General features: G+C 37.6%; 1 protein-coding gene across 3 annotated transcripts in view; it reads right to left on the reverse strand.

Annotated features, from left to right (window-relative positions):
- Window positions 1-25,761, reverse strand: part of VAV3 (vav guanine nucleotide exchange factor 3) — a 163,794-nt gene that overhangs the window by 66,854 nt on the left and 71,179 nt on the right. For all 3 annotated transcript variants that reach the window (XM_035333121.1, XM_035333120.1, XM_035333119.1), the window contains exons 9-16: window positions 24,487-24,586; window positions 23,012-23,107; window positions 21,296-21,364; window positions 18,698-18,784; window positions 18,123-18,208; window positions 17,611-17,743; window positions 17,197-17,306; window positions 202-303 (exon numbers count right to left, since the gene is read on the reverse strand). In XM_035333121.1, coding sequence (XP_035189012.1) covers window positions 202-303; window positions 17,197-17,306; window positions 17,611-17,743; window positions 18,123-18,208; window positions 18,698-18,784; window positions 21,296-21,364; window positions 23,012-23,107; window positions 24,487-24,586 — 783 coding nt within the window. The remainder of the gene's footprint in view (window positions 1-201; window positions 304-17,196; window positions 17,307-17,610; window positions 17,744-18,122; window positions 18,209-18,697; window positions 18,785-21,295; window positions 21,365-23,011; window positions 23,108-24,486; window positions 24,587-25,761) is intronic.

Here is a 25,761-nt window from a genome sequence, read left to right on the forward strand (position 1 = left end):
GACAACTGGGAAATGGGGTTGTACCTTCAGGTTTTGATCCTTCAACAGCACTGCTGCTAATATTTGGTACTTAATTATAAAATCTCACTCATGCTGTGTTTGACTGGCTTTATGGCTTGTCCATCTCGTAGAGGTAACCAGCTAGCCATGTGTTTCATCACACTTTCACTCAAATATCACTGGGGGGCTTAAAATTCTTACCTCAGAAGCATTTGACAGACCTTGCAAGATGTCACACGACTGAAAGTATGCATTTTGAACTCATGAAAGCTTGTGTCCGCATAGTCTGGTCGTATATTTGACCTAAAATAAAAATTATTTTAAAATCTGTTTTAAACCAAGGAGATTTAGAACATAATACACTATTCACAGCAGGAAATCTGAATCCATGAACAACTAATTCTATTTACACTTCAATGATTATCACTGAGGTGAACTCAAAACACAGACTTCATCACATACCTTTAAATGAAGTCTGAATCATATTTTGCATACATGATCTTTAAAATACATCCAAACTGTTTTAACTATCACAGTAACTAGAAAACCGTCACTATACATCAAAACATTTTGGGTGGTCCTTTATGGAGCAAGAGTTGGATCCTTGTGGGTCCCTTCTAACTCAGGATATTCTGTGATTCTATGAAAATACAAGTCTGCTTTTTAATCCTCATTGAGCAGGTTCATTTTACAGACCCAAAGAACACTCACTTCCTCATTCTCAAATATTTTGTTATGTGTATCTACAAAGAAGAGCAGCTCACAGTTTCAGAACCACACCATTAGAAAAACGTAAGCAGCAAATTTGGGACAACTAGGTCACAAGTACGCAACAATACACTGGATAATAAGAGCGAATTCAAAAGCAGTTAGAAAATATTTGGGGTTCTGTTAGTGTTTCTTGAACGAGCTTCTTCAATGCCTACAGCTGTTGCTACACAGCGTTGATTTAACAAATGAAGTAGAAGATCACTATTTATACTGCTAAAATACTGCAACACAGTAGTTGCAGGCTTATTTCCATACATCTAATTTGCCTAAGCACTAATCCATCGATGTCTCTTGTTTATCCTCCCTATTGATCCCATTTGAAAGTGGGAGTTTAAGTTAAATATGACCCACTCATTTTGTTGCACTGGTAACTGTTTGCAGGCTTAATTAAATTTTATCAAGTAATCCATTTTTTTTCTGTCATTTTCCACATTTCCATGACGAAAGAGGGGACAAGAACTTTTAAATGATTTGTCGTCTCTTTTCCTTTAATTCAATGACATCCTCAAATTACAAAAATGCAACTACGTTACACCAACAAAAACAGAACCACTGAAGTCCTAGGTGCATCATTTAATACTCGACGACATGAATCTAGACTATCCTAGACAAAAAGAATATATGTAGGACGCATTAATGGCTTTTTAAAGATTATTTATCTTGCAATGTTTAGGACTCCATAGAATTCTGGTATTTCTTGCAAAAACAAAGGAACACAGGATGCATAGGAATTAAAAGAGGGGAAAAACAGGATAAGAATGGAATAATTTACAATACTCAAAAGGAAAGATAAGAAGCTTTCCTGACACACAAAAGTAAAAATTCAGGCATTAAAGTTGGAGGTACTTATTAGGCAAGTTTCATTTTTATGTATTATAAATAACTTTTGGACTATAACACAGAACAGCCACAAATTGCAACGAAACAAATATAAGTAAGCATGCAAGCATCAATCTCTCCAGGACTGAATGAAAAGGCTTATGAAAAAAACATTCTGAGAACCTGTTTAAGTACCCAGTGTCAGAAAGGTCAGTCTTCTAATCTGCCTGCTGAAAATGAACGTGCTGAAAATGAAACCATACTCAGAAAGCAAATGGGATTTTGCTTTTATGCTCGAGAATAGCCTTTCACACAGCACTGTTTTAACTCGCTCACTAGTGTCTGTTCTTGCTGTGCTACACAAGATGTCAATACTACAAGACCTACTCAAAAAGGCACAGACACTACCTATTCAGAGCAGGAAGGTACAGGTACCAGGCTAAATTAATCTTCAAAACAGAAGAACTTTTAAAACCAGAAAATCAATGCACTATTTTAGGGTTCTTGACTCTGCAGAGCAAGGCCTGTATTGCACAACACGTTTGCAACGGGTTTGACAAAACCTCTGAGGCTACACAGTTCACTGCAGACAATGCTGAAAATTCTAGAATGAGTCACAATACTTACAATTGCAACAAAAGCTGTTTTAAAACCAGTTTTGTCTTTAAACCATTTAATTCAGACCAGCATAGCTTGCAAAACCACGTCACAAACACCCACCTCATGTGCAGAGACTCATCACGTTTCAAAGCATATAAAATTAATCCGAACATCGTGACCATTTTTCAAGTACGAACCAAAGAATTGCATGCAATTGCTTAACGCAACTATGTGACTAAGTTTGTCGTACGTAAAAGTTCTCTTCCACTCTTCCCTAGGACTCTTCCACAAAGATCAAAATACATGTAAACTACTGAAAATAGACCTCCTAATAATTAACAGAACAGTAGCAATACACTGGGTTCATACTTCATTAAAAGGAACATTTGAGTTTCTTCATATTTTGTAAAGCCATTCAGTTTTGTTTTACAACCGCTATTAGAAAAATTTATTAAGAAAAATGAAGCATAGTCCTAAAATGGCGAAGAATGAAGCTGTCCCTTCACAGAGGAGCTGCCACAAGGCCTTCCACCTTCCGATAATATAGTAAGTTGTTTTTACTTCACCTATGGACTAAACTATCAGCTTACCAGGTCCTAAACAAGACAAGGTTTATCCCGATGAACAGACTTAGTACTTCAGCTTTCTACTGTATGCCAAAATTTGTAAATGTGTCCTGTAGAAAAATATGAACTGGAAACGTGTAATACAACACAAACTTTGGAATGCAATGCAAACTTAAATTTACCTTGTCCATCACGGCCTGCAGGAAGGCATAGCTCAGATCCAAATACTCCTCAGTTCTTGAGGATTATATAAATGCATCATTTCTCAAAGGTTCTATAAATCCCACCAGGTTTTAGTTGAGTGATTCTACTCTGAAGATTGCTTCAATAAATTCTCCTTCTAAGCACCCATTTTCTTCACCACCTACAAGCCTTTCATACTCCTGTCAATGCACTGCCATTGAACTCCACATATTTACTTGCTGGCTAAAGCCAAACTTGCACAAAGATCCTTTAGAACTGCTGCTTTTAAAAGACCTACATCTGAGCAGCTCTTTTAGGGGTATGCAACGAGTCTTCATAACCCAAAGAGCCTTTTAAATTTTGCTGTCCCTTCCACCACTCAAAACATATCATTCCCCTCCTCATCCCAAAGCCAGAAAGAAAAGCAAAAACAAACAAGCAAGCAAAGGAGATGCCACTGAAGTACGTCAGTCACACATTAAATGAATCTTGAAGGGACTAAAGCCTCAGAATATTGCACAGGATCCCGCGCAAGAAAGAGCAGGAATCACAAGTCTGCACAAAAAGCACGATTGGGCAGAGGATTCGATTTGAATATACTTCCAAATGGTAGTCTCAAAACAAACCATGCCATTATATTCACTGAGAAAAGCATCATTCTTGTTTTCTTAGTGATCATTCCTCCTAGCAGTCTACAATTTGAGGTAAAACGGGAATGAGCACATATCAGCGCAATATGTTCTTGAATTTGAGAATGTCGCATTTCAAAAACTTTGGTTTTAAATGCATCATTTCTTAGGATTCTCTTTATAAAGAGCTAAGTCTATTAAAAAATATTAATTACTTAGATGCATCATTTTTTCATGTTAGACAAGAACGCATTTCCTTACCCCTCAAAAAAAGTTGTCACATTTGTATGAAAGCAGTTTCCAGTTGTCAATATTCTGACAAAGACAGTAGAAAAGAACAGTGCAAAATCAAAAATGTCTACTCTGAATGCAGAGTAACGTAAAGAGAATGAAAATACAGTGAAATTAATAACGACATTAAAAAAGATAGAACTGTAACAACTGTAAATGCGGAGGTAGGATAAGGGAAGGTTTATCTAAATACATATATTTCACTGCTACCTGTGGACAGGAAGACTTTCATATTTAGCACCTTTCAGTCACGCTGCATTATGGCAAATCCAGTTCTGTAATCACACTATGCCACACCAGCCAAGTCTGATGTAGCCTGCGACGACGCACCGTAGCAGTATATATCGTTACATGTCTCTCAGCATCAAGTTTGCTCTTAACGTAAAGTTTGAAGCTTAAGAGATCTGGGGGTTTGGTATTTTCCTTTTCAATATATTACTTTTGAACATTTGTGTACATATAGCATACAAACATATCAACATATAAAATGTCTGGCACCTAATACCTCTTCCATGACGCCCCACAAAAGTTTCAAACTAGAGATGAAAAACAACTCATCTTTTGTCCATGGCCCATACCACAAGAACCACGGGACTTTTTTTCCATAAAACCTTTCACTCTAAACAGCATATACTATTTTTTCAGCTTTAAAAAATACTAAATAAATCTGGCAACTTCAAAGGAAAAACATCAGCCACGGCACAGCACACAACTTCTCACGGTCTCCTCCAACCATAAAGGAGGACTTAGCATTCAAGCCCATTACAGCATTCAAGCCCTACACTGACACTCTACAGATGAGAGCTGTTATGACATGGTACCAAAAAAAAAACTTACTTCCCAACATGCGGGCATGTTCCAAGATACAGAAGAAAATTAATATTAAGCCAGTATTAATTTTAAACTCAGAACTAAGAATATTGTCTTGAGGAGGAGTATTTCTTGCCAGGAAAATAAATAGGAACTCACGCACAACTGTTACAAAAATTCAGTCATACACTTGAAACAATTTCCGTGGCCAGTATTAGAAAAATCTGATTTAGGACTTAAACTTGGTTCCTTCCCCATTAGGCAGAGCGGGATGGAGTCACCAGTCCAGCCTTCTCAACCTCTATCACAGGGTGCCCCATGCTCATCCCAATGAGCTTACTATATCCATCGCTGCTTTTGAAAAATCTTGATAAGCATCTGGAGCAGGAAGTCACCCCTACACCAGCAATACTTAATCTGAGGTAAATAGCAACAGAGAATGTGTCCCTTATTTCATTGTAAAATTGTCTCTTTTTCTTACAAACATTACGAGGAGTCAAAAGTAGCTTCCCTTTTTCTCTTCTACTTTTTCCCCAGGCTGTTATAACTCCTACGCTCTAGCAGGGACAAAATGTCAGAATACAGAAACAGAGTGAATCTGTAATTAAGAATTTTTTTCCAATTCTCTCCTTAATTCAGCAGCAGAATTTTTGTAAGGGACAACCATGAGTGCCCTCTCCTGTACAGCACTGACTCCCCATATCCAGATTTACTCCAGTCACTAGAGCAACGTCCTTGGGCTGCCCCTGAGCCTTTTTAGTAAGGCTTGCTCTTTTCAAGTTACTTGAAGAATATTAGTCCCACTGGGACTAATTCACTGCTACACCACCAACCCAGAGACCTGCAGATGCTTGTCTTGCTAGTCCCCTTCGTCATTTGGGCACTCGATTCTTATCCCTGCCTAAGCCATCAGAGCCACCACTGAAGGAAAGGAATGACCATCTGCTTCAGTCAGCCCTGCAGCTCTGGGCAGATCTCACCTGCGAAGTTTGGAGAGTGCAGGGCAGAAAAGAGTTACCAGGAGTCTTACACAATCACACCCCATATCATCAGACTTCTAAGCACTCCATTTTCGCTGACAACGTGCCTATGAAATATTCCCCTTTTAACAACAGCCCGGATTTGCAGGGATGCAGTTGACTCTTACTTCTCAGAAAAGTAAATGGATGCACAGACCACCCTTTCTTCAGCCACCCACATAACACAACACCTTTATAAACAGTGTCAGCAAGTGTCACGTTATTAACAGTCCCCTCAAGCTTTTGCAGAGGGAATTCATTCTAGGAATCACCTTCACCTCGGTTAAGGGCACAACTGACCACAGAATAATGTCACTGACAGTCCGAGATGATCTTGCCACACGTACAGGTATCTATTTGCCTACACCCATGCCTAAAGGATAAGGAATAAATTCTGTGCTATCCTATCTCAAATTACCATAATATTACGCACACAAATACAATGCAACAGTTGAAACTGTATTTTTATTACTTCCCTATAGCAGTTGGGATATCAGTTCTAAAACCTGAAGTAACTCCAAACCTTCAAGACAAACATGTCACGAACAACGCACTGAAGTCCAAGTAAAGCAATGAACCTTGGCAATCTTGAAGTATCTCACAACGTGAACTCGTTTTACAAAACTGAATTTTGACTGCCTTGGGTCTAATGTGTTTCCAAGGTGCACAGCACAGTGGAAAGAGTACAACATCAATACCGAGCAAGTTAGACGGGATGTGTTACTGCTATTTCCTTGCTTAATAAGAATCATTTTCTGTTGAGAAAAGAAAGATCAGGATGTGCCTGAATACCAATAGCATACAACAGGCATTTGGCTAATCTGTAGCAACAGTTTAATTTTTATCAGCCTTCTGACATTGGTTTGTTTTCAACAAGAACTATACAAAAATACCTTTCACAACAGGAGGTCAGGCTAAACAAACAAACTCATTTCTTCAGTGGGTTAGGCACAAATATGTTTTCATTTTACCATCAATTTAATTTTCTCCACCCAGTTAAGGCTTATAAAATAAAATACACCAAGAAAAGTACTAAAATTTCAGCCCCCAAAGCTCTCTTATATCATTCTCTAAAATTAAGTATGCAATTATTAAATATATAATTACAATGGATAACATAACCCAAGAGATAAAATAAAGGAAGGCTAAAATAGCTTACTGTAGCTCCTCCCATTTTCCCCACATGGAGAACAGGGACATGAACATCCCGGTCTTCGTTTCCACAAAGGTCGTATTTCTGAAGACACACCATGAAAAATCCTTACTTCACAGATTCTAACATGCTGACTGGATATTCCCTTGGATGTTTTACTTCTGTTGGAGATCCTTCGAGGAAGACCCCTCAGATATTTCATTTTTAGCCACAGAGACTTTAAGAACTATTGTCTGAAGTTTATTTTTCATGCGCATATTACTGAAAGCCTGCTGACTGCCAACAAATTAACAGAAATATAGGAAAGGAATAATTTGAAGTATTACGTTGATTACACTAATTAAATTCTTATAGGAAGTTTAAATTCTAAATAAGAAATTAATGAAATGCAAATAACATGACTTCTTCTGAAAAAGAGCATACAAGAGAAGAGATGGATGTTATAAAATGTGAAGAGCAGAAGCAACTAGAATCTGGGGTCTTGGCCTTTTGGTTATGGGTACCAAACTCTTCATGCAGCACTCGTGACAAGAAGTCACACAGCAGCAGAGCAAGCAGCAAGTCTAGCATCGTGGAGCATATTCTGCAGGAGTTAAATGAAGGTGCCTAGGAACAACACTAAGGAAACCAATCTCTTTACATCTGTTCACTATTACCTCTAACACTACCAGCTCGACATGGTGGTTTAAGCCATCTGCCTGCGAGGTCTGCTGCTGTTCTCCACTAGTGACTGGTTCGTCTGTCTCTTCTACTGCATTTTGAGGGCCGTTTCTTCTAATTGCTTCCTTGGCAGCTTTCCAATACAAGCTAGATTTCAGCAATTAAGACCTGTACAGATCCTCCCCCCTCCTTCCCTGGGTCAAGGCCTCTAGGAAGGTGTTGCTTTTACTCATTACAAACATTTCAATTAAAGTTGAAAAATTGCTTCTCTGGAGTACTTAATTAACAACTCAACTTCCCCTTCCAGACTCCAAGTAATTTTAATCTAAACTTATTTTTCTTAAATTGAAAAGAAAAAAATAACCATTACAAGAAAAAAATATGGAGAAATCTGATATTCCTCAGATTTTTCCACACCACATTTCCACCATGCAAAGCATATATATGATTCATTGCAAGAATTGCAGCATATATAGAAGAGTAAAAAAAAAATCATCAAACTCAGACAAACAAGTAAGTGACCCTTTGCAAATGGATGGAGTAAGATCCTTTCAAAAGTGAATTAGCAGCAAAACAAGACAGGGTAACAACAAGAGCAGGGGCTGACCTGGACGCTCATTTCTTCTGTTACACGACAGAGAGAAAGCAAAAGCATTGTAAACTCTGACTGAATGGAGCCACTTTTCTCAGGAGGATGTTAGGAGGAAATTCTTCACTCTCAGGTTGGTGAGGCACCGGAACAGGTTGCCCAGAGAGGTTGTGGATGCCCCATCCCAGGAGGTGTTCAAGGCCAGGTTGGATGAGGCCCTGGGTAACCTGATCTGGTGGGTGGCATCCCTGCTCATGGCTGGGGGGGCAGAACTAGATGATTTTTAAGGTCCCTTCCAACCCAAGCCATTCTATGATTAAAGTCCAAATATGTTGCTCCAGATGATCATAACTAAGTGGGACAGACAACTTGGATAGAAGCCCCTTTCTCCTGCCAGAGCAGCAATCCCACATGCATGCTTCTGTGTGACCACGAAAAGCAGCCAACACACCTTGAGTGCCCTTGGTTTGGGAACCCGCTGTCCAGCAGAGCCACAGGTTCTCAGACTAACAACTTTCAGTTTTCCCCCAAAAGGGAAAGAGATGGTACATCTTAATAAGAGGGAGAGGGGCCAGGTTTTTGTTGTATTTTGTTTTTAAATATTAATGCTATTGAGGTCAGGTTTTGAAGCTCCTTTTCCCATATCAGTCACTTCAAGAAATGCAATCGTATCAGAAGAAGTTACACAAGATTTGACTGTATGCAATGTCTGCAAAATATCCCGTAATTTCAAAAGTGTATTATATTTGAAAACGAGTAGCCATTCCATTCAATTAAAACATGGCTTTAGAAAACTCATTAAATGTATGTATGCCCACCCGTGAGCCCTGAGGCATTACAAATAAGCAGGTGCATGAAGCATCAGGTAAGGAGTCTACAATGAATGAAAACTGCTTTAAGTATTAAAAGAAATACTACAGGGAGCTCAGATAAAACTCAATACCTTGAACTCTCAGACTCTCAACCCTGATTTAGACCTTTGCATTTTAGAGCTGTTATTATTCTGCACTCCTTGTTATGCTTATAAGAATTTAAAATGCTCCAAACAGAACAGTTCAGTATTATGGACACCGTGAGCACAAACTGTTAAAGAACATTTTCAAGCATATGTGACAAGAAATCTGATGCTGTAACCATGCAATATAGCCTACCAAGACAATGGCTCTGATTAACAGCTACAGATGCTAGAAACCTTCGTTCTGTTTTCACTGAGACCAATATTTGACATCACCACAGAAAATGTATCAAACCTAGATCTGCCAAAGTTATTAACTGTCATCCGAAGTTATTTACAGAAGGACTCAGCCTAAGTTAAAATTCCTACTTAGTTGCTCAAATGACCAACTTTCAAAATTTTATACACCTTAGAAGTTAGCCATGTCAACTGGATTCATCTTAGAAAACTTTAGAAAATTTAGTAAGCCAATAAGTATGGCAGATGTTAGCTACTTTTTCCTAGGGTTTTAATTTCTATCCATGTTATTTTTTATGAATCAGAAAACCATGTATGTTACGGTCAAAGAAGACAAAGAGCTTTCAGCAAAACCTCCTATGAACAATTTCATGAAAAGTTCCTGCTCTGCCATGCAGACTTCCCTAAGAATCACATTGCCCACAAACAGCAGAGCCACTTTACATATCCTCTCTTTCCCCGTGAAACTTGGTGGCTGAGCTATTATCATCATTTCAGCTGACCACTTCATACAATATGCTAGCATCTAACAGAAAGGCACCTGTGTAATCAAGTAGCCAAGCAAAAGGGCAGGGACACAAATACAAATAAATCATTTGGGTATTTACAAGGATTTTATAATTAACTGTAAAAAGATGGAGAGAGGAAATAGCGTTCTTAAAGAGCACTAGAGGTGGGCGATGCCTTCTTCCAAAGGATGATTTTCAGCTTCTTTTCCACCTTCTCTCCTCAAGGAGCAACACTGATTACTTACAGCTAATTCATTTTCCCTGTTCCAGATAGGCTGTTATATTTCAGAACCATCTTTGAAGCAGATATTTACTGAATTAATCAATCAATCAATCCTCCATATGTTAATACTCAGACATTCTGGTTTGTCACATCAAAGAGTCTCCATCGAGAATACACGTTATATAATTAAATTAACCATATCACAAGTAAATTGTGCTTTTGATCAAGAACGCACAACTTCTAAGACTTTGCTAGGAAATTTACTTATTTGATCATATGATGAGTGGCTTTTCTGAGATCAAAGAAATCATCATGTTAACTTCTTAGAACTGTAATGCATTGTTTCAAGCAAGATAATGGCTCTCCTTTGTCCTTATCAGCTTCTTCCCTGAAAAGTATGGGAGATGGACTGCTTTGAGCTCATCTATTCTCATAGAATGTGCATGGACACCACCACCTGATACGAACAAAGCTCTGTCACACTTGACTATCTGTAGTCAAAAGCGTAAGTACTTCATATACTTTAAGTACTCACTGGCTGAGTCTTATGAGAGAATTATGTAAATTTGGATTTGTAAACCTTAGTTGCTCACTGTGATAAACGTCAAATGTTCTATCACAGATTCACGTTTAATGAATGTAAGTGTCTGTTTTGGTGTAGAAAATGTAAAACTACAGGCTGTATAGGACCATAAATCTGTGAATTGCTGGACAAACATCTAAATCTGCTAAGAAGGCAAAAAGGATAGCATGGGTTTGCAGGGAGGAACTATAGGACATTTGTTCATGTAGTTAAAGTATCAGGACAAAATCAGCATTGCATGTTTAGAGACTGAAAAAAAAAAAAAAAAAGCCTTGCACAAAAGCAGTATTTAGACAGTGGTACTTAAGTTTTATAATGTGGTATCACTGCAGTCTTAACTCATGTTGATATTCAAGTTTATGAAATGCTTACTAATTTTCACAGTAGTATAACTCACATGTTATAAGGTAATATGTGGAAACATAAGGACAGGAAAATCTATTTTTTGTGAACCAGAAGATACAGCATCAAAGTGTATTTATCTCCAAGTGTTTACACACTGTTTTTATAAATTGTTTTGCTTTCACATTCTGTGCTATCCTTACACTGCACTCTTAATCATATGCAGAATCTTCACACGGTTTTTGCTGGGCCCAGAATAATCTAAACAAATCACATAGCTATAAATATATTGTGAATGGTTGCTTGTAACCCTGAAAAACATTTGATCACAAACAACTGGAATCTAAGCAAAGAACAGGCGGCCATTCTTCTCTGGCAGACAAGAACTTTGTATTCATTTTTGCAGTACTGAAATATTTATACTGATGGAGAAGAATGGCAAATGTTTGTTTATTGCTTTGCTAACCACCTATGTGAGGTTGGCATAAGTGAAACACCTTTCCAGGCTATTTGAAAAATGCAACTGGTATCTAAGGTTTTTGAAGTACCCTGATAAGAAAGCTTTAATTTAATATGTCAGTGTTCAGTATGTCAGAGCTCAAATATTCTCTCAGAAGGAGTCTTAATGCATATGCATTATTAATGCTCTATCTGAGGGAACAGATCTATTTGAGCTGAATCTGACCAATGTCATTAGTCACAGAGAGCAAAGCAAATTTGGAAATAATAGGTAAGAGAACAATTTTCACCTACTCTGTGTTCTATATTAGTTTTCTATAAAATCTTGAAAACCAATGAGCTCTATCTACAATTTATGTAGCTTGCCTAATCTAAAATGTTGTACACACACCTATTGGGTTTGAGAACCACTGAATCTCAGGATTATTTCCTTTCAATCAGATGTGTTCTGCTTCCCTTGAGTTAAACAGTGTGAATTCATGTCTAATTGAAACAATTTTTCAAGAATATATTAGAGGGTACCTGACCAGCTGCACAAACTCTAAGTGATGTAAAAATTTAAAATAGTTAAAATTAAAAACCACTTTTTTGTGGAGGTTTTGTGTTTTCTGTTTGCTTTGTTGTTGTTGTTTGTTTGTTTTTTTAGGACTATACAGCTTTCAAATGTGGAAAAGCTTCTATATGAATGTAAAACTAAAAAAAAAAATCAGATTCATTAACTGAACGCCATTAATGTGTACACTAATCACTATAATGATGTTGGGTTTCCCACTGATGTTTCGGGGATGATGTTAATATTGCGATTTCACTAACAATGTCAAAGCAGAAACCAGAATCATAGTACTTCTGAAGGTGAAATTTTAACTAGTTACTTTTTAAAAGGCCTGTTTGTCTGCAAGATGTTTCACACACTTTTTAGTTTGTGAAAGATGTTGAGTAAAGCCTAATTAAAAGGCATGTTACAACACTGTTGCATGAGGCTTTGCAATATTGGTTCAGTGCATCTTGAAATTCAGCAGTACTAAACTCAAGTAGAGAAGGCCCCAAGCAACCTAAGCCCTGCTATGGGCTAGAGACTGAAGTAGCCAATTTCCACACTCCCCTTCCAACCTAAATTCTTCTTCGGTTTCATTTTAAAGTGCATTTCTGCATAGCATGTTCCTATCTAGTAAAATATACTCCAGCCAAATTTGCTGATGGCCATTTTTAGAGCAGATTACAAAGCACAATGAGAAACCAGAGAAAGACTTAATTAAATCAGCAAACTAGACGTCATGATTACAAACTGAATTCAGTATAAACCAGCATAAGATACGGCATACTGTATTACACTAATGGATTCAGATGTTAAGTCAGTGTGAAAATTTAATACAGGGCCTTTCAAGAAAAAGGTCTCTAATGCCATTGTGAGGATGACTTCATACACCTGGCTCCATGCTCTGTGGTGATCAAGAAGCGTTAACCAACTAGGCACAAAGAAATTTTAGAAATTTGAAGAAAATGTTCAGTGTCCCCACGAGACATAATAATTCACATCTCTTATTTCAGTATTTGTTCTTTCACCTTATAATTAAATAAAAAAGAATGAATCTCATCACAGCAATGTCAAGAAAAGCAGTTGCCACATAAGGAATTAACCCTGGTAATTAGCCCGGTAAGTAGTTCCAAATAAAGTAGCACAGCTGAAGTATGTATGCTCATACAATACAGGAATAGAACTTCAACTTTCAAATATTTCTTTTAATAAAGAACAATTAGCATGAAATTCATTAATAAAGATACCTTTTTTTAAAAAAAAAAAAAAAAAAAAAAAAGCATCTGTAGGATAACTTTCTAGGAAAAAGCAATACCAACCAGTGCTCCTATCTTTCACTATCAGCTGAGCAACACTGAAATGTCAAATATTTTATGTAATTTTTATTTATGAGACACATTCGTTCTGATTCTTCTGGGTTTTGTGTGTGTTTATTTTTTTAATGCAGGAGAAAAGAACAGATTAGATGAGACATGTTACTAGAAAAATCTATCAAAGTTGTGTCAGTTGCAACCTGTTTTTGAGGTTTCAATGGCTTGGCTACAGCAAATAAACCATGCGCTATCACACTGCTGACAAACTTTCTCTTAATACATGTCATCTCTAGTGTGGCTCAGTAATTTGGTGCAGTAATTTAGCTGTACGCTTCTATTATTATTATCTTGAATATGGAATGACTCTGCATTTAAACCAATGCTATTTGACATGCTAGATTAAACAAAGGTTCAACATCTAGTGCAACAAGTCTTTGCAGTACTATCTATAAAAAGGTGCTTATTTACCCATACAGCTATAAGCTCATCTATTATTATTAATAGAGTTCCAAGAACAAAGTAGCAACCGCTTGAATTAACCACTACTGCTGCTAAGCAGCTCCTCTGAGGCAATAAGCAGTTACACTCTCGCTGTGCATGCCAAACTTCCACTCACACGAATGAGAGGGAACAGACACACCAAGAGCGAGATAATCCGTTCGCAATACCCAGGCTACTGCTAAAACTCCCTCCGCTGGTCTCTGCTAACTTCCTGAAAACCTCTCCAGTTCAGAGTCCAAAGCTTTAGCTTCAGGAGGTTGACTACAACGTTGACTGTGCTGCCTCAATATCCTGCTTCACTTTACAATGATCTAGTGCTTCCAGCTAAATGGCAATTTTAAGGGTTGTACAAATTATATATACATCAAAAAAAGGAGCGGGGGGGCAGGAGGAGACCCAGCCTCACCTTAGGTCAACAGCACCAGTGCTGCTGTGTTACAGTGCCACTGCTGCTGAGAATGTAGTGTAAGTAGTGGCTCCATTAATCATCTTTATGAAAGTCTTAGGAAAAATAATAATTATGGGTTTGTGGTATTAGGTATTTTCTAAATAAAGCAATAAAGTCTCAGGAAAACAGCAAATACATGTATATAGTAGAACTGCCATATTAATAAAAACTTACTCAGTTTCTTACAAGCAGTAACCAACTGTACCCAACCTCCCTCATGAGGAACACCTCACCACATACTACAGTAACAACAAAGCAAGCCAAGAGGTAGAGTATTTTTCATAGGTTTGTGAAAATAGTTTTCTTACAAAGTTACTAGTTAGCTTGTCTGAAACATAGCACTCAAATTGCACTGGGATTTCATCTTTCCTTCAAATGATTTTCCATATCAAATGTGCCTAACGTATTCCTGCCCTCCAAGCTGAAACTAAGCCCAGCCCGCAAAGCGGTGTTCTCCTCTATTTCATACTTCATCAATAACAGAAGCTTTCTGTACCCAGAGACGAATTCTCATCTCAGTTACTCCAGAGCAGCAAAAGAATAATTCAACACATTTCACTGGATTTAGGGCTTGTCTACACTGAAAAGATTTTTAAACAGCGCTTTTCTTGAAATACATTTACAGGTTCATGAACTTAAGTAAGGTATCTGTACAGTAAGTGCCTTTTCAGCAATATAACTATAATCACAGTTGCTCGTACACCGATACAAACATCTAACCTAAAAAAAGTAAAGTTGCATACTATTTAACAGTTTTGCCAAAAAAACGTTCTAATGGAAACAAGGCTCATTCTTAATTTAAAAATGAGATCCCAATTTGTTCTCTTGTTACGTTCCTGGATTACCACTTGCAGAGACCTGATTTCATACAGAATGCTATCAAGAAGGCAACAAAACTGCATTGAAATTTCTGTCTGGAACTCAGTAAACAACATCATTTTTAATCATCAGGCAAGTATCTAATAATCCATCCCCTCTCAACTGTGCTATTTCTGCAGTCTCAGTAAAATTTTCAAGTAACGAGAAGTATCTTGCCCATAAAAGTACCAATGCTAATTGAGTGTGATGAATAATAGCATAATTCTAATCATGGCTACTTTTCAGAATAGATGCACGTTAGAATAGTTATCCTACACAGTATGCCACGAGAACCCTGAAAACAACGAATCAAAGCAACCTGCAAAACAAAATAGTGGTGTTGTTTATTCCCAAATACAAACTCCTGTGCCTCAGTACATATCAGAATATAATTATCGCAATGTACAACCAGGTATTTTTGGGAAGAGCTGCAGAGGGAAATATGCTATCAAGTCAAAAAATCCCATAACAGACTGGGGGAATGTATAAAGTCTTCAGGAAACACCAAAGCTCCAAATTCTTTTAATCCAACTGGTTATAAAATAAAATGGAGAAAAAGAATTGGCTACTGCAAATCATGCCCCTATATCACGTTACGCCTCAGCCCTGACCCACAACAACCCCACTGCTCCCGTTCCCTTGCCTCTGTGTTACAGCCTTGAATCACGCAGGAAGACGCTAACCCAGAGGTATGGGTTTACGAGAGGGACAAACATCCACACAAGACAAGGCTGGCACCACAGTGCTCATTTTCAGTGAGAAATTCCACCCGCCCAAGATGAAAGAGTAGCACATCAACTTGTCAGCCCTGCAGGTCCCAAAGCACTGGCTGCAAACAGCACTGAAGGAAGGTGGATGAGGCACATGCCAGGGAGACTCAGACTCTCAAACCAGGAGTCGTGGAGGAGCTGCACATCCCCTGCACGCAGACTGATGGGGAGAACCTGAGGGCACTGGAGACCAGAGAGCAAAGAGCAGATGGCATGAAAATGGGCACACAACCTGCACATAACCGTAATGATATTTGGGAATATCTGAGGACATACTCATGGGGAAAAAAACATAACTCTTACTGCTCTCTGTAACTGACTTTTATTGCTGTATTGGGTGGGACTTTTTGCGCACAGGAAGCCTGAAGAGCGATCAATAACTGCAATGCTAAGGCTGCTAAATCTAAGTTCCCCATGCCTTTCATACATGTCCTATCATTAACAGCAAACTTTACTGTAAACATTAAAACTAAGGTTTTAAATAAATACATTTAGCTTGTAAGCAAGTTTCAATTGTATCAGCTCATAGCAGCCTTTCTTCCCCACTCCACAACCTTTGCAATCACATCCAAAACAGTCTTTGTTAATTCTGTTGTTTTCACTCGGTATATCTCACTCCCCCTCACACTTTTTTTTTTTTTTTTTTGAAGTAAGGCAAGCATCACCTTATCATCTGCTTCCCTTGTTTACATGTTTTAAATTTAATCAGAATACCTGAGGTGTCAATAATCATGTTTGTCTTTCCAACAAGAATCAGAAATGGAAATAAAGCTCATGCTGCATAACAGTAACGTAATCTGCAGTGCTACATGTGAACAACTTTTCCAGAAGTATAAATCAGACTGCTTCTTTCAGTTCAAAATATTACATCTTGTTTCAAAAGGCTGGTTTTCTTTGTGTAAGCTGAGCAACATAGTCCAAATACTAAAGAATAGATTAGTTAAAAGCCACTAGGAAAAATGGCAGAATTCTCTCCCTTAAATCATCAGCATCACATCTCAAAAATATATTTCAATTAATCAAAACACTAACATAAGGGGAAGAGAGTCACCACTACGTTAGATATTTATTGCTAAAATAATTAATGTTTTCCGCTGGTTGCTTAAGACAGTATTCCTGAAACAGTCTTCGTAGCAAATTTGTGAAGTAATACATAGCCTAGAGTGCCCTCTTTCTTTTCCAAGAGGAGTTTCAGGGAAATACTCTGTTGATGAAGATGTCAGTCAGCACTATTGATTTTGAGAAAGTCAAATAAAACAGGTAACTAGTCTGTATAAAAAAGTGAAATATATTAGTAGCTCAGCTTAAATTAAGTGACATCCTTAGACTTGAGAGGAACATGATTTTACTTAAATATATATATATATACTTACAGAGCCATCTGAAATTGTTCGAGCCATTTTTTCTTCAAATCTTTAGTTTTGCAATAAACTTCTAAGCCATTTTGACCTTGGATATGAATGAGGTAGAAGCCGTAAGACCACTGCATGAAAACAATAGCAATAAACAGGTCACTTACGGAGAAAAAAATCACCTCTACATTTTGTAATAAAAACCCTGATTTCAGAAACACCATACTGTTCTGTTCACTTGAGATTGGCTTACTCAAATGTTTTAGTAACGTCAGAACAAGCAAAGTTAAAATCCTTAAATATTCATTTTTCCTTCAGGTTAATACGTAAAAGTTTAGAAATTAATTGTATATATACACATTCTTAACTCTCATTAAAAGGTTTGAACTGCTGCTAAAGATATACATTTTGCATGAATTACTATCAAATATTTACCTTTTTATTTTCTTTATCAGTAGTGGGATTATTTGTAATTTTGTATTTCTGAAGATCTATTATTTCCTTCATTTCATAATTATCACCTCTCCGTTTGCAAACAATTACGGCTAGATCAAACAAGAAGATATGCCTACAAAAATACAACATGAAAAGGGTTAAAAAGACCATGGATAGACGACACCCTAAGTCTTATCTTATAAACCTTTTCCTGTTGCACTTACAATTTTCAAGGTGAACAATTAAACTACTGACTAACAAAAGAAGAAACACTAAAAGTACTCTTGCTAGAGACTTACTACTTTTAAGGGACTTAGATGATCTAACGTGATAACATATTTGCTAGCTTCCCATGAATCACCTTGCAAATTCACTTGCTAAACAGTGATGAGCTCTAAGATCGCACGCTGAAATGAGAGTGCTCTCAGGAATCACTAAGCTGACCTCAGGTCTGAAAAGAGAGGGTCGCTTTACAGGTATTTTATAACAAACACCAGAAGCCATGCCATCACCTGTCTTGCCTTGCACGTTTGTCTAATGTAGTGATCCTTATTTCCCCATCACCTTGAGGCCTTCCATACTGTAAGAGGGAGTGATTCTGAAACAAAGAGTATGTATGATTCAGTAGAGCAACAGCAGTAAGATAGCACATTCAAATCTTAGACCATTCCCTCCTTTCACCCCACAAAAGGACTTTTCAGGTCCATTAAAAAAAAAAAAAAAAAAAGCATCTTTTCCTCATTATCATCTAATTACTGTAAGGCATCAGTCCATTCCATATTTGTCTTCAAAGAGATACATTTTCTGCATTACAGAAACACCTGACTTACTGTACAAATACAAACACTTAACTACACAAATACATACAACTACATATAGGCCCCCAGCTCAGACTTACTGGAATTTTACAGAATCCCTGCAGGTATTTCTGTGAATATTTATATCATTCTAGGCCAAGGAAACGATACTTGCATTTGAATTTCACCAGGAGTACAATAATCTCATATGAAATTGGAAAAAAATTAAGTACTTCATTGTATTCGATCAGAAGTTATTAAAAATTGTATAAATGCAAACTATCACATACCAAATTCTCTATTGATAGTTGAAATTGTCTAATTTCACGGAGTGTTTCATTATCTCTCTTCACTTCATTTACATATTGAGCCAAGTCCTAGAGCATCAACAGGAAAAGGGAGGAAAAAATCCAAAACAGTCCACTTAAGCCAAAGGCAGAATTAAAAATAAATTTGCCAAAGCATATTAATATGAACATTTAGTTATTTAAAAATATATACATCTTCCATGTTCAAGAGTTATCAATCTGTATGCCTAGATATAGAAGGAAAAAAGCCTCTGCTTATCTTAAATCATATTTACAACTTTCTTCATTGTATCTGTTCAAACCCAAATCTAGTAGCAAGAGAGAGGAAAACATACTGAATACTAGAAAAGAGCCAACTTTCTGGATTTTGTTAACGTCCTATTTTCAAAACTAAAGATAGAAATGTAATTTAGGTAGCACACTTATGGTCTGAAAAAGCAATCAACAACATCCAATACCTGAGAATAAGACAGAAGGTAAAAAAAACAGCATATAGTAGAAAACACAGAATCAGAGAATCATAGAACATCCCGAGTTGGAAGGGACCCATAAGGATCATCAAGTCCAACTCCTGGCACCTCACAGGTCTACCCAAAAGTTTAGACCATGACCATATGTAATGCTGCTCAAAAGCAGCATGTAAGGTATAAACATACGTGTCTGTGTGCCTATTAGCAGGGAGAGAAGAAGCTACTGTACAGTAGTAGTGTTGTACAGCAGAGAGAAGGTATTACACAGATTTTAGGAGGCTTTTAATCGGATATACTACCTAAAGTCACAGGTTGAGATCATTACGGTCCCCCTTACCAGAACATACATTGTACACATTTCACTAAAGCCTTTAAAAAGCTCTGAACATGCTTGAGTAATAGTGATAATTTACTGGGGTTTCTCTGTTTATGGCTAGAGATAAGGAACAAGCAGCAGTGGTAATTGGTGGGGTCAGGGATGCCGAGAGCAGCAGTTAGAAAAGGTATTCTGATCTTCACAACTTGCTTTTACAGTATCCTTCAATATGGTCACAAATTTAGAAGGTGGAAAAATGATGCATCTCGCTAAGACATTTTTAATCAGAATCCAAGAATAGCTGCAATCATTACGCTAGCTTCCCAAATGAAACCAGACAGGATACATCATATCAGTCTTAAAAGAGTTGGTACAGAAATTAAGTAACCTTTTTCTTGCTGCTAAAAAGAAACCAACAGCCAGATTTCCTCCCAGAATTTTCTTTCCAGGGTGGCAGTACCACCTTGTTAGCAGGATATTTTTTCCAAAGATGACTTTCAAGCAGACACACCAGGGCGTTTAGAAGCAACATACCTACACTGCACAGTTACTGCTCTGGCAGCTTACTAAGAGACAATACAATTTTACAATAAGAGACAATAAAATTTTACAATGAGAAGGGAAACAATGTTGCGACCTTAATGAGAGATGCTAATATGTAGTGTTATTTATTATTATTGGCTGGTTATGTTCTACCAGCCAGGACACAACTGCCACAACAACTCTGAAATGAGATTTCTTATTTGGAGTCCAATCACCAAGAACAATGACACACACAAAGGGGAAAGAAAGAGAGGACAAAAAGTTTTTTTTCCTAACCAATTACCAGTAATCAAGATGCATGCATGGATCGCCACTAGATGGAAGCAATGTTATACCACCCCCATTTCAGGCATCTACCTGCGAGATTATCATGATGGCTCTCTCTGCATTCACTCCACAGAACTGAATGACAAAAAGGGGAGGCCAAAAACCTCTTTTGTGAGCTAGTCTGTATTCTGGGCATTCAGACATTAACAGAATGAGACCCAAAAATGTGTAACCCAGAACTAACTTATTCTGATTTCGGCATCTTCTATGAACCATACCGATTACAACAGGAGGCCTAACCTTTGCTGTGTTAGCTTCCCCTTCAAAGGGAGGAAAGAAAAACTCAATTTCATCGCATGAATTTCACAATTCATGTAGTAAAGTTAAATGAAACAGAAATGACACTGTGCAGAGGAACACAACGTAACATTAAGGCAGTACTGCTATTATAGAAACCATTTGTTTGTGCCACTTGTAGAGGGGCAGGTACCACTACCATACCTCCAGAAAGATACTAATGTTTTCAAAGGTAAAGACAGAGAGCACACTGAGACAACAGGAAAAGAGTCTTGTGAGTCTTGTAAAGGAAGAGAATATCTACACCTCACTGGGAAACCACTGACCCTGATTAGAATTGGCTTACCATGGTAGAAGTATTTCTACATTTTCCAAGTCAGACCAACATCATTGAAACACCTGCTTTTTATCTCAATATATGACAGCAGATTGATTTTTAAAAGTAAACTGAAATGAGGAAGCTCCATTCATAAACACTCCACTTCAGAAAGCTACTGAATTTGTTCAAAGACTTCAGCAAACCTTTCAACTATATACTTGCCCTAATGTACTCACAAAATTCACAGTGACTTCAGAAAACATCTATTTGACCTGCTGTGAAGATCATCTCTTCCAGGAAATGTAGTTGTGAACTACCATTTTAACTGCCAACATGAATATAAATACTTCATTGACACGAATGCTTACCTTCATTGCATCAAGTGCCAGTTTCAGATTTGCCTTCTCCATGGAATCAGTAGTGTGCTTTACCAGCTCCTGTTGACAAGAGTAATTACAACTTTTCACCCGCTGTCTGACAGTTTGAACAACAACTGAAGCTATTATTGCTTGCCCAATCCCTCCTAAACCCCCAAAGAAACCTACAAACAGGAAACACAACCCAAGAATTCACATTTTCTTCTCCATACTGACCACCTATAACTGAGTGGAGACTGCTGCAGAGATAACTAGCAAGATTTAAGAATGGCGTAGCCTAAACACTGATTGAGGTGTTAACGAACAATCTTTCAAAGTTAATTTGGTCTGTGCGTCACTTAAAACTTGCCATTTGGATCATTAAAGCATGTGCATGCTGAAAGCACATGTAAACACGCAAGTTCGTTTGTTGATTGCCATACAGCATATAGTCCTTTTCCAACGTGCACACCTGTCTGCAGACGGGGATGTATGCTGGCATTAAGATCTCAGAGAAACTGTGCAGCTACTTAAAAGAAGTGACTGTTTCATTGTAACTCAGATAAAGCTGACTCAAAAGACACATTTACATCACATGCAGATGTTTAAAGATTTTTTTTAGCCACATTCCATTTGGAAAAAAAGTGGTTTGTTTTTTTTCCTGAAGTGAAAAAGTAACCTCTTAGGGAAACAGGTTTTTTTCCTTATAATTTAAGGTAACAAAATAACTTGCTAAAATCCTAGGAAAAAAAGGAATAAGTATTTATACTTCACATTACATTTCCAACAGAATTACTGGATTTTTTTCTTTCAAAGTCTATAAAATTTCTTGTACAATGCAAACTTATTTCATGTTATCTCAAACATTAGGACATAGTGACATATTGTATATCATCTTTTCATAATATACAGGCTGATAAATTTATGACAGAGCTATATTTTTTAAAAAGCAGTTTTACCATTCATTTTGTTCCAACTGCTGTTGATCTAAACATTGATGACTTAGAAATATTTCAAAACTTTAATATACAAAATGTATGTTGCTCCACAGAGTCAAAATTATGCTTCACATGCAAGTAGTAGATCTTTTTAAAAGGACATTTTACAAGCATCAGCAGGGTTGACAGTCTAATATAGTAATATATTTCTTTGCAGCTGAACTAATGAGTCTCCCGACACAGCTATCAAATTAAATTTATAAGACTCTCCACCCTTATTACAGGACTAACTGTGAAAGCTAACGCTTTGTGGGTTATAACAAGAAGCATTTCAAAATAAATATGGCTTTATTATAATTTATGACAGCAAAGAAGCATCTTAAAAGTATGCTGTAAGTATGGTTTCAGCTTCCTTTTTAGGGATAATGGTCCACATTTAAAAGCACAATGATCATAGTTTGGTGCTACTAGCCATTTTAAACATACCAAGAATGAAAGGTTCAGATACTAGGGAAACAATTCTGGTGTATTCTTCTTTCCCAGATGTGCTTCAGCTCTGAAGAACAATCTCCAGAAGGAAATCTGCACTTGACTGGATTTTATTTCATAGCAAATAAGCCTCATATCTATGGAAATGTCAGTCACCTCCCTTTGATAAAGGCTTTTAGCTCTCATTCTTATAAACCACTGATGATAAACAAATCACTGTTTTGTTCTCAGCCCCTTAAAACTTTATATATATAAATAAATAAATAAATAAATAAATAAATAAATGTATACACACACATACCTGGAGCAGTAGGTGATATTTCAGCACTCTTTGCATTGGAACCACTAAAAGATCCCGCAACGTAAATTTCCCATTATTAGCCCTCTTGGAACATTCCTAGTTTAAAGCACATTAACAGATTAAAGATTAGAGTTATATAAACTCTATATACGTATAAATGAATGTATATAGATAAATAACATTTATTTATGTATTATAACATGTACTCAAATGACATGTATGGTAATTCCAAGTGATACACTGGCCAACCAACTGTAGTAAACTTGAAATAAAGAACATCAACTGGAAGAAAATAGTTGACACAGCAATAAAAGCTAAACTAAGAAATACTGTGTCTATGCATTTGTTCTTAGGTATTTCACAAACATGAGAAAGACTATGGAATAAACATCATGACAGAAATGAAGCATTCCATTCAACTAAAAAAAGACATCAGCGCAGCAAAGAAGGCAAGCATTGCATCCATCTTCAAAAAAGCAAAAGAGAATTTTAGAAGCTACAGGCCAGTCAGCCTCCCTTCAGGCCTCTCAGGAAATTATGGATCAAGTGCTCTTGGAAGCCATTTCTAGGCACATGAAGAAGAAAGTACCTGGGAATATCCAGCATCAACCTGCTACAGGTAAGTCAACGCTTGACCTACCTCATAGCTTTCTGTGATGAAATGGCTACATCTGTGAATGGATGGGGCGAGTCTACCTCAACTTTTCCAAGGCTTTTAGCATCATCTCCCAAAGCACCCTTAATAATCCAAGTTGGTATGTTATGATTCGGATGAATGAACTACTACATGCATGGAAAAACTTGCTAGATTATGAGGCTCAAGGAGCCCACACAACCTGGGGGACAGCTGTAAGTACAGCTCCTCAAGGGTCTGTGCTGGAATCCCTCCCAGTTAATATCTTTAGCAATGACGTGAAAGAGCACAGGGAGGATATCCACAGCAAGTCCACAGATAACACCAGATTGGAGGTGCAGGTGATGCTCCTCAGGACATGTCCAACAGGAATCTCATAATGCCAGCAAGAAAAAAGTAGAGTCCTGCACCTGGGACACACCAACCCTGAGGGCTGCCCAGTAGCCCCGCTGGAAAGGACGTGATGTTCTTGGTAGGTAGCAAGCCCTGTGAGGCTGTAGGACTGGGGCTTTTTTGGCCTGGAGCTCCCTCCCACCCTGGGCCTTTCTGTGATGCTATGTTCTCAGCTGAGATATCACAAACAGAAGGGTAGCATTTCCTTAAAAGCATCCTAACCCTACTGCTGTCAGTGGCAAAACACGTTCACTTCTCTTCAGGATGCCAGACTCTGCTTAGCTAACGCATTCATTTGATCAGAGGCTCCAGGAAACGAGAAGAGAAAAACACACACTCACGTATCAGTCTAGCCAGTTTTAATTAACAAGGTTTTTGACTTGGATGAAAGCAGAGCATATTCATCAAAACACGTGTAATACATACACACACAAGAAAATACTGATACCTCTAACTTCAGTTTAACATCTTCTTTTGTCTTAGAGATGTTGTCTAAGCATGATATGGCTATCTCCACTTGACTGCAGTACTGTCCATAAATAACCAATCTAAACCAAAGCAGGAGATAAAGAATAAAGGGAACATTTGTTATTTAAGGACAAGCCTTGACCATTTTTCACAATGGTAACAATCATCCTTTCAATGGGAACAGTGCCTAAAAATGCAAAGATCAGATTTAGCTAGATTTCAATGGGCAACATGAATATAAGGAAAAATTTGCAGAAAAATAAAATTTTAAGCTAACCTCAAAATACTGTAAAATCATTGCAATTTCCTTTAACTTTCACACATGTATGTTGTGATAAATGCAGGACTCATTAAAAGACCAACAGTCTATATGTACAGCATTGTAGATTTCCAAGACCGTAGTGAACAAATTCTGTTAGAGGCTCAACAGGATTAATTGAAGCTACCCTTTAAAGAACCTGTAGGTTACCCAAACTGAGCCATCTCCAACAGTTTCTACCAGGTTACCCATCCTGTGAGCTTTCTGATCCAAGTAACAGTCCGTGTAAGTTCAAGAAATATTCAGTAGTTGCCAACAGCACTTGTACTTCTCAAAAGAGCCTGTTTTTATAGCAGAAGTTTCTTGCCCCTGCTTGAAGTGCTTCTGCTAGTCTCCCTGCAGACTCCTGTTTCCTTTCACTTTTTCCATGTTTCTTCAGGTGGTTGCTCCTGTATGCTTTAAATTCATTTTGGGGGGATTTCCATGATTTTCCAATTTTGTTCTTGTTACACAATTAAAACAATTATACTGATTTAACACCACTTCTGATTACTTTTAGTAACTATGTGGTAAGACACCAGGCCTACCTCCAACTGTTTTCCTATTTACAAAATAAATACAAGCTTGAGGTTTCTTTTTGGTGTCCTTTGTTCCCCTTTTAGCACACATCTCAGAGCTGCTTTTCAAAAATAAGCATTTTCCAGAACAACTTCTTGTCCCCTAATACCCTCCTACAACAGCTGAAAGTCTAACAGCCTGGGAAATAACTTTGTCCTGCTCTGACACAACAGCTCAGATACAGGGCCTCCAAAGGCAAGACTGTTTACGGGCAGCCTAGGACACCCTCCTTCCTCAGAAAACAACTCTCCTGTCTAACGTTTTCCAGATGATGCTGCCCAGTTCTCCACAAGCCCATTATTACTCCAACAGTTCTTCCCCATCACCCTCAAGCAAGTCCAATTAGCTCCCACTGGTCTTTTGCATTCTGGTCCCAGA

This window comes from Oxyura jamaicensis, chromosome 8, assembly GCF_011077185.1.
Source record: "Oxyura jamaicensis isolate SHBP4307 breed ruddy duck chromosome 8, BPBGC_Ojam_1.0, whole genome shotgun sequence".
Classification (NCBI taxonomy): Eukaryota; Metazoa; Chordata; class Aves; order Anseriformes; family Anatidae; genus Oxyura; species Oxyura jamaicensis.